The 9,654-nt window shown below is 51.2% G+C and overlaps 2 protein-coding genes across 2 annotated transcripts; one reads left to right on the forward strand and one right to left on the reverse strand.

Annotated features, from left to right (window-relative positions):
- Window positions 1-824: 824 nt before the first annotated feature.
- On the forward strand, window positions 825-6,399 carry CCM_08519 (vesicular-fusion protein SEC18; the record flags this gene model as incomplete). The annotated part of the gene is made up of 6 exons (XM_006673657.1): window positions 825-998; window positions 1,052-1,246; window positions 1,308-2,188; window positions 3,798-4,091; window positions 4,145-6,011; window positions 6,064-6,399. The coding sequence occupies 6 exons, from the start codon at window positions 825-827 to the stop codon at window positions 6,397-6,399; spliced, it is 3,747 nt and encodes a 1,248-aa protein (XP_006673720.1).
- An 858-nt stretch (window positions 6,400-7,257) lies between these two features.
- Window positions 7,258-9,654, reverse strand: CCM_08520 (dipeptidyl peptidase III; the record flags this gene model as incomplete). Its single annotated transcript, XM_006673658.1, has 6 exons — window positions 7,258-7,647; window positions 7,698-7,795; window positions 7,858-8,296; window positions 8,353-8,402; window positions 8,458-9,286; window positions 9,340-9,654. 6 exons carry the CDS (start codon window positions 9,652-9,654, stop codon window positions 7,258-7,260), a joined length of 2,121 nt encoding a protein of 706 aa, XP_006673721.1.

Below are 9,654 nucleotides of genomic sequence, written 5' to 3' on the forward strand. Positions count from 1 at the left end.
TTTTTATAAAAAATAAAAAAGAATATAAATATATTATTTTATTTTCTTTATAAAATACCTTTTTATATAAATAACTACTTTTTATTATACTTTTTATATATAATTATTTCTTTTATTTTATATTAATTTATACTTAATAATTAAAAAGTATATTATATAAAATATTACTTTAATAAAAAAACTTATTTTATTTATATTAATAATAAATATAAATAAATAATAACCTTAAGTATTTTAAAATATAATATTATTTTATAACTTAAATTATATAGCTTAAGGCTAGAAAATAAGATATATAAATTAATTAGTTATCTTTTATAGCTTTATTTAATATAAGGCTAATTTTCTTTATTATCTTTACTTTCTATTATTCCTTTATAAGCTATATTAGCTATGCTACTATCTTATATAACTATATTGATGCTCTATATATCCTATTAATAGCAAGTTAATCACCGAAACTCTAATAGAGAACTCCGCAGACCGACTCTCCAAAATTTCCATCGGCCCTTCGTTCCCCCATGTTAGGCATCCAAACACTTTCGTCATGGGCCGTCACCCCGCACGGCGTTCCCCAACACCTCCCCAAGCGTCCGTTCCGTCCGCTCCGTATGGTCTGTCTGGGCCGAGGCTGCTCCGGCCCTCCGATCCGGCGCTAAAATAAACCGAGCTCTCTCACATCGGTTGCATTGCATTCTCAACAATAAAACGTTCAAAAAGGACGACATTATTTGATTGTTTCTGGCCATTTTTGAACTGACCAGTATCACTACGCCTCTCCACGTGGCACACAGACGCCACCCGATCGAGATACACCAAGAAACATGGCCGACCCCTCGGGCAACAACAATGCGCCTAATAACTGGCAGCGGCAGCAGCCGCCGTTGCAGTTCCACATCAGACAGGATTCGCGACCCAATGAGTCCATCGACATTGAGAGGCTACTCTCGTCAGCTTTCTATCCCGGCGCGGACTCCAACTATAATCAGAATGATCCGGTAGGCACCAAAGCTCCCTCCCTTTAATTCAATGGCTAACGAGCTCGGCGCAGTCGCCATCCAATAGCACAAGCACATTCTTCATTGAGGAGGAAGGCGTCGATTTCTCGGAACAAATCGGCGCTGGCGACGAAGAGTCCCCCGATAGTAACACAGCCGCAAAGAATAAGCAAAAGGCGCCCGCGCAAGGGAAAGGTTCAGGCTCCAAAAGAAAAACAGACGCTGGTAGCAGCGACGCGCCCGGCGAGGTACGAGACTACCCCGCCCCCGTGCTTGAGGATGCCCATTCTAACAACCACCCTTCTCCAGCGCCGACGAAAGCAGATCCGCGAAGCGCAGCGCGCCTACCGACAGCGAAAGATATCACAGACGGCCTACCTCGAAGAGCGCGTGAAGCAGCTCGAGGGCGCCATTGAGAACATGAGCACTGTCGTGCTCTCCTTTAGCGAGGAGCTCATCGGCTCCAACATTCTGGCTTGCCAGAGCGAACTGACAAGCCGTCTCCGCGACGCCCTGGCGACCTGCCTCACGCTGGTCCGCGAGACGGGCACCGGCTCGCTGGAGCAGACGGAGCCGGCCGGCGCCCGCGTGGCGCTGGTGCCGACGATCTCCCCCACCTTGCCCAACAAGCCGATCAGCATCAAGAACATCTTCGGCACCAAGCCGTACCCGGACATGAATTCGAACATGACCGTCGCCGCCTTTATGGACATGCTGACCACGTCGGCCGTCTACTACGGCTACCTCGCACTCGCCGACCCCACGCTCTCGGCCACGCGCCTGCACCGCCACTTTGGCCTCCCGCTGCAGCTCATGACGCGCGACAAGCTGCTGTCGTACTTTGCCGCCCTCTTCCAGGCCCGCCTGACCCGGTCCCGCCTGGGCGAGCACACGAGCAAACCCGGCATGCCCTTCTTCAGCATCGGCGGGGCCGGCACCCACTACTCGCCGGCCCTCGCCTCGGCTTCGTCGACGGGCGCCGCGGCGCCGCTCAGCCTGCCGTGGGCCAACACGGCGGACCAGTACGAGACGTGGTCGCCGCGCAATAATTCGTGGACCGTCGCGATGGACCCGTCCAACGTACCGGCGAATTTGCAGGATCGCTTCGAGGGCGACTGGTTCGACATGCAGGACCTGGAGCTCTACTTGCTGGAAAGAGGCGTCAGCCTGCGAATGAAGGCTAATAACGAGTCAGTAGGAGATATCAATGTTCCGTTGTTTATACGAGGTGAGAACTCCTGCCATGAATCTTACTTGCGACCAATCAGACTAATTCCTCTGCCAGGCTTGATGTTGAATTCGACCTGTCTAGGCCAGAGTCCAGGGTTCCGGCGTCGAGATGTCGAGGTGGCGCTGACTGCCGCCCAGTCCGGGCCGCCAGCGTAGCTCCAACATCGATCCTCAAGAACAATTGTATATATAGTACTATAATGATGCAGGCCCTTGCGAAATGAAAGATGCACCCTTCGTGCTGTTTCATTATTCATTGTCGTGGCATTGTCAGCCCGCGAAACGCTCTACACTCCCGTCAGCGTCAATACCCGGTATTAGCCGCTGGTGTACCAGCAACCGTCACCAGCCTTGATCTTTGCCGCTTTGGCTTTGTGACAAGTTACTTGTTCATTATTGACACTCCACATATGCAGGCGTTGAGAAATCCCGGATTGTTCGGGGAACAACGTCCGACCTCAAGCTCCGACATCGTTTTTCAACCGCACTCATCGTTCTACTCGTCTCGTCGCGGCTATCAAACGAAAAGATCTTAAATTAGCCGAGGAGTTGATCAATCGGGAGTGCACTCTGAAAAATACACTCCTACCCACGTCACCCATGGACCTAGCCTGCGGACAGGGCGACGAGTCTTCTGGCATTGTCAACATGATGCTTCGCCGCAGAACTTCCCCGTTCGGCTTACGGTGCCCGAGAACGGGTCGCCTAAGTCGAAGCCGAGAAAAAGCGGCGCGAAATGGTCGCTGGGGCTGATTCGCCTTTTTGCAAAGTCGGATATCACCTCTCAGACGACTCTCGCTACGAAGTGGACACTTTACCAGTGTACTTGGTCACTGCCAATAATGGCGAATTCACAGAGCCAGCACAACCTCCGAAGCAGGAAGGGCCTATTACATAGAATTACAAGCACTTATAAACAATCCTAAGCTTCGCGGGCCATAACGCTTACCAAATACAATAAAAGGTGTTGTAGTAGACAAATTCTTTCTTCGCCACTGTGAATGTGGAGTTTTGCTTCAGTCCCACCTGCCATGTGTAGCACCACCATCACCAGCCGCCTATGACATACGGACCGAAGATGTTTATATGGAATAAGTAGCTGTTCAGACTCTCGAGTAGTTTTGATTAAACCTGTCTCCTGGCGCTCGGCAGGTAATGGTGGGAAATGCTACTGATCGCTTGTTACCCTAGAGTAAAGCCGCCATCTGCGCCACCTACGCTATCTATCCCGAAGTGTTTGTAGTTACATTCAGAAGAGAAATCGTCAATTTCCCCGGCTTTGTAAATTGTAGGTGGAATTTCCTGGAACAAACTACAGGTTCCTGCCTAGATCGTCCAGTATCGAATTACTGTCTGGAGGCGGCACTGCCTTGACAGTGGGGCCAAGTTGCCGCCCCGCGCCAACAAGCTCCGACAGATCTCCAACAACGCAACCTGTTTCAACCCCAGCCTGTTTGTCCTTTACATCTTCACCCTCAGCTTATTGCGCTTCAATTCACCACCCTCTACCTAGAAAACACCTAATATCGACTATTGAGTCCTGATCCGCCTAACCCTCCCCATTCACAGCACACCGACAAGCTACGTCACCATGTCCCGAGTTCCACCTCCTGGAGGCCCTGGCCGAGGCCTCTTTGGCGGCGGCAGCCTGCCCGGGGGCAACCCTCGACCACCACCTCCTGGCCAAGCATATGGAGGCGGCCCCGGATATGGCGATCCTCGTGCTGGCCAGAGACCACCACCCTCCCAGCCGCGATACGGCGAGAAGCCTCCCGGATCTCCTGGAGGCGGGCGCCAGGTGCCGCTCCAGGTCGAGAAGGTTGCAGACAAGACTCTGCAAGTGAAACTAATTTACAGCAACATGTAATTTCAGGAATCCGACCGATTTGATGCGACAGGAAGCTTACGTCTTACAGATGCGCCGTTTCGCCCGAAGACTTCCCCACGAGCCGCGACGGATCCGACCTCTACATTCTCATCCGCGGCGGTGACCCAGTGGGTGAATATGTCGTGACTGCCAAGCCCATTCCAGGCTTTCCCTCCGGCTGCGTCAGCTTATCGGACCCCCAGCGTAGCTGGACGGGCATCACGATGCGCGACCAGTTCACCGGCGAGATCTTCGATCCGTTCCGGTCTGGTGGCAAGGCGTACCTGGGCTCTGTGGACCTTGAAATCGGCTTCGCATCGGTAGGCAAAAAGACCGATGTGCCGTATGATGAGGACGAACTCGCCAAGATATTCATGGACACATATGGAAACCAGGTGCTGGCGCCTGGCCAGCCCTTGATCATGGATGTTCGCAACATTCCTCTGCGCATCACTGTCAAGACCGTTGGGCTGGTGGATCTCGCAATGAGTGGCGAGGAGGGCTCTCAGAAGCGGAGAGAGGCCCATGCCCGTGGCATTTTGACAAACCAAACACGAGTCCTCTTCCACCGCGATGGCAAGGGCGATTTCAACCTCAAGCCGTCCATGAACAAGCCCAACTCCAACGCGATTCTGGCTCCCGACTTCAAGTTTGAGGATATGGGTATTGGTGGTCTTGGTGATGAGTTTGCCACCATCTTCCGTCGTGCGTTTGCGTCTCGTGTGTTCCCTCCTGGTTTGATAGCCAAGATGGGCATTCCCCACGTCAAGGGTATGCTGTTGTACGGACCGCCGGGAACCGGTAAAACTTTAATCGCTCGACAGATCGGTAACATGTTGAATGCGAGACCGCCCAAGGTCATCAACGGCCCCGAGGTGCTCAACAAGTACGTTGGTCAATCGGAAGAGAATATTCGAAAATTATTTGCCGACGCTGAGAAGGAGTACAAGGAAAAGGGCGATGAATCCAGCCTTCACATCATCATTTTCGACGAACTGGATGCTGTCTGCAAGCAGCGTGGTTCCGGCGCTGGCGGCGGTACTGGTGTGGGTGACAGTGTTGTCAACCAGCTGCTCTCGAAGCTTGACGGTGTTGACCAGCTGAACAACATCCTACTGATCGGAATGACGAACCGAAAGGACATGATTGATGATGCACTGCTTCGTCCTGGCCGTCTGGAAGTGCATCTCGAGATTTCTCTGCCTGACGAGGATGGTCGTCTGGAAATTCTCAAGATTCACACCTCCAAGATGAAGACGAACGGTCTCCTGGACCCAGACGTGAACCTAGAGGAGCTTGCTGGTGTGACAAAGAACTTCTCGGGAGCCGAGTTGAACGGTCTAGTCAAGGCGGCCGCGTCTTTCGCCTTTTCTCGACACACGGAGGTTGGGCAGCTAGCGGCTGTGAAGCAAGATGTGGCCAGCATGAAGGTCAACAGGGCCGATTTTATGAATGCCTTGACCGAAGTGCGTCCTGCTTACGGTGTTTCGGAGGCTGAGCTGGAAGATGCTGTTCGTCTAGGTATTCTGCCGTACGGTGGGCACATCAACGCGACGATCCAGGAAATGATGCGCGTGGTGGGCATGATTAAACAGGACCCGAACAAATCTAACTCGTCGGTGCTGTTCCACGGCCCGCGCGGGTCTGGAAAGACGGCACTCGCAGCACACATTGCGACGCAGTCGGACTTTCCGTTTATCAAGATGGTTACGCCAGCGGACCTGGTGGGCTACCGGGATGACTTTGCCAAGAAGGACTACGTGCACAAGGCATTTGCAGATGCGTACAAGTCCCCAGCTAGTATTCTCATTCTAGACGACTTTGAACGTCTGATTGGTTGGAACCCGATTGGATCGCGGTTCTCGAATGTGATGCTGGAGGCTCTGACGACGCTGATTGTGTCGAAGCCACCGAGGGTATGTTTATGGTGCACGCAAGGCTGATGAAAGTAGCTAATTATGTGTACAGGGACACCGTTTGCTGGTGTTTGTGACGACATCCAAGGCGTCGGTGCTCAAGATGCTAGAAGTAGACCAGGATTTTGCAAAGAAGGTGGCGGTGCCGGCGGTGTCAAACCTTCGGGAGCTGGGCAACGTACTACACGAGTCCAAATCGTTTAGCAGCGGCGAGATCAGCCAGGTCATTGGGATGGTGCAGGAGCGGTCGAACGAGGAGAATGTGGGCGTGGGTATCAAGAAGATTCTGGACTGCATCTTTGAGGCCAAGGCAGGGGGGGCGAGCAGCAACGTGCTGGAGACGTTTGTGGACCTGCTTGTTGAGAATATGAATGATTTGAGAGGATAAAGGACGGCGCGTAGTCGTTTTGGAGAATATAGACACGTATCAAAAAGAAGCAAAGGAATACATTTGCTGGGAGCATTGGCGGTCAAGGAAAGATTCGCTATGCAGGGATGATGCCGATTGTCAGTGACGGACGTTTCCACAGTAATTAACTAGACAAATCGTTCTCTTTAGTTCATGGAAGAATTGAATATGCAAAAAAGGTGTGTACTGTCATCTGTACACTGTAATTATTATACCGCAAAGAGACATAAAATGCAAGACACGAGGATGTTTATGCGGGAGGATGGAACAGGGAATCCCGATTGCATATCCATCTGGAGCCAGGTTGAACGGGCTAGTTACTTTGCTACCAGGCCCAGGGCATCTCATTACCAGATGAGCGGGTTCGGCCGGGATTCGAGACGCAGGAGAAGGGGGGCCAGCTGGCGGAGAGAGATGTGTGAGATGCGGATGCGGGCATGACGCAAGGCTGGTACGAGGATATTCTACGTGGTGATGGGGTTGGTATCATGGCATGATGGACGAGTAGACGCGGTCAAGTCACTGAGTTATTGCTATTTGCCGAAGGGCGCCATCCGCGGATGACGGGTGGTACGAGTAATGTGCGACAAAGAAGCGAGAAAAAAGGCGGAGAGGAAACGGGCAGTAACGTTAGGTGGGCGAGTCGGAAGCTGGGAAGCTGAGGTTGAATGAAATGCATGTTTCGTAAAGGGGAAAAAAAGACGGGAAAAGAAAGGAGGGTTCTTTGTGTGTTAGCTAACTAGCCTTGTCAAGCGTTGGGCGAAGGATGGATGATTTGAATAGATATTTGAAGGAACATTCAACTTGAGCTAGATTTGCGAGCCTGTCATTGTGTATTTAAATGCCCCGATCGGCAAACGATTGAATGATACCCTCGTTGCTCTCCGAATACACCCGCAGCTCGACCTGTCCATCATCATTCAAAAAAGTGTTTGCCTGAACAAATTTCCATGGCGGTTCAGGCTTTGAGGCGACAATCTGTCTCCAGACTTCGTACTCCCCATCAACAGCACTGAGGGACTCATAGAACGGCCTACAGGCATCAACATCCGCGGTACAACGCCACACATGGATATTATGAAGAATGCGACCAATGGAGGACTTTCCGTGGGTAGCTATTTTGGACCGGTCGACATGGACATGAAGTACCCCTGCGGTCGCATCACTATGCACCGTGAAAAGGCCATCAGCATCAGCCATCAAATGCTTGAAAATGGCGTAGTTTGCCTTCGCCCAAGGTTAGCAATAGTCATTTTGTCGTTGGTGAGTATGCATACGTTGGCGTGCGGGCTACCCCATGCCTGTTCTTCCACATTGAATGCTTGGAGGGCACGGAGACCCTCAACCCCAATGTGGAGGTACATGTTATAGATGACTAAACATTGTTAGAAAAGCAAATAAATCGACCTACTGCGAGGGCGGGGGGCGAGTGCTTACGCTCATCTGCCTTGATGTCGCTGTCATCATCATAGCCATACATAGAAAGCATGTCTTTTCCTTGTCCGAGATAATAGGAAATAAGCATTGCTCTGCACTCCTCAACCGTGCCGGCCAGCTTCTCAAACACGCTTGTCCAAGTCTGCCCAGGTCGATACCACGACACGATTGGCTTTCCCGTCAATGAATTGACTGGCGGGTTGTTGTGATCAAAATTGTAGACACCAGCGATTGTCTCAGAGATGAGTTTGCCTGTGCCATGGCCCAGAAGCTCATGAATCGAGGTCGTAATGAAACGAATGATGTGGTTGATCCTTTTGAACTCGTGCTCCTGAGACGGATGAACCCAGTGGAATGGCCGATTTGGATCTGCATTGGCACTCATTCGATTTGCATAGACAATATTTTTGAACCCGCATGTCTCACGAATGTCGTTGTACTTTGTTTCCCGACACGTCAGCTAGATGAGAGAACCTTGGGCCGTCGTTTACTCACGTTGGGTACGTTGGAAGCCTCCCAGACATTGCTGCATACAAAAGAAAGTGCTGCGAAGGATGATTAGACTAGTCGGCGGTATTGTGTACGACTTGAGTAGCTGACCATGCACAATCGAGAAATGAGGGGCCTGGAACTCGGACTTCTCAAAAGGGCCTTTTCCATCGTTGACATCAGACACTGCCCATGGAAGTTTTCGAATAAACTCGGTTGAGTTTTCCACGAGCGTTGACAACTTGGCCGTTTCCTGTAGGTCAGCAACACTAATAACACCTCTCCACTCGCACCTCACGCCGTATGGATCTCTGTAGGGCTCGACAAAGCCAAAGATGATCTCCACCCTCGGATTGTAGTCTCGGACCCAGCGCTTCATGGACCTTCGATAGGCCTCCAAGCTTCCCGTAGTAAAGCTTTCAAGATAGTCCATAAGCATATGAGCTTGAGTATCATTGGCGGAGAAGCGTATGGCCTTTGAAATGTGTTCACAAATCTTGGAGATTTCGTCCGAGTGGTCTCCTCGCCGAAGTCGAACAGTTGCGTTGTTCCACTGCGGACCTTCGCTCCCTAGTTGAAGATCCTGGATGGGAATGGCGGATCCCTTGAGATGACTCTCAAGCTCAGTGTTGGTATGCGCGGAAGCCTGAAGGATGTCGTAGAAAACGTGACCATCCTCAACGCGCTTAGAGATTCTCGTGTTCTCCGGCTCTATGGCATTTCTCTCCATGACACGAGCAACTGCAGCAATCTCATCTTTCGTGATCTTGGAGCTGCCAGGGTAATACGTTGAGTCGGCAAGACTCAGAGTGTAGGGGGCGGGAGATAGCATTTGATCAATGATACTCTCTAGAGCAGTTGTGGCTGCGGACGAGATGCTCGCCATTTTGCGGAGAGTGTCCGCCGAAACTTGAGGCACAATCTTTCTGTCCCCCTCTCCCTGTAATGAAGATTAGTTATCTAGCCAGCATCTCATACAGGGAGGAAACTTACACAAAAGTTGTTCAGCCTGGACATGAACATACCGCTGTAGTCGAGGAACTGTTCCATTTCCTCGGCGGATATCCCTAGGAGCTGCACGAAGCGATGCCATTCTCCCTCACAAGCCTTGTGCAGTTCTAAGATGAAGTCGAAGATGCCAACACCTTCAAACGAGGTTTGACGGAGAATGATTTTGCTGCCATGCCACGCAGCATGTGAGAGGTGATGAGCATAGAGCTTCTCATTCTGCGAAAGACGGTCAAACACCTCCTGGATTGAGAGCTGATAGGTCGTCACAGCGTGGTGAGATGAGCCTGGCGAACCCAT

The sequence above is a fragment of the Cordyceps militaris genome, assembly GCF_000225605.1.
Source record: "Cordyceps militaris CM01 unplaced genomic scaffold CCM_S00007, whole genome shotgun sequence".
NCBI classification, from domain to species: domain Eukaryota; kingdom Fungi; phylum Ascomycota; class Sordariomycetes; order Hypocreales; family Cordycipitaceae; genus Cordyceps; species Cordyceps militaris.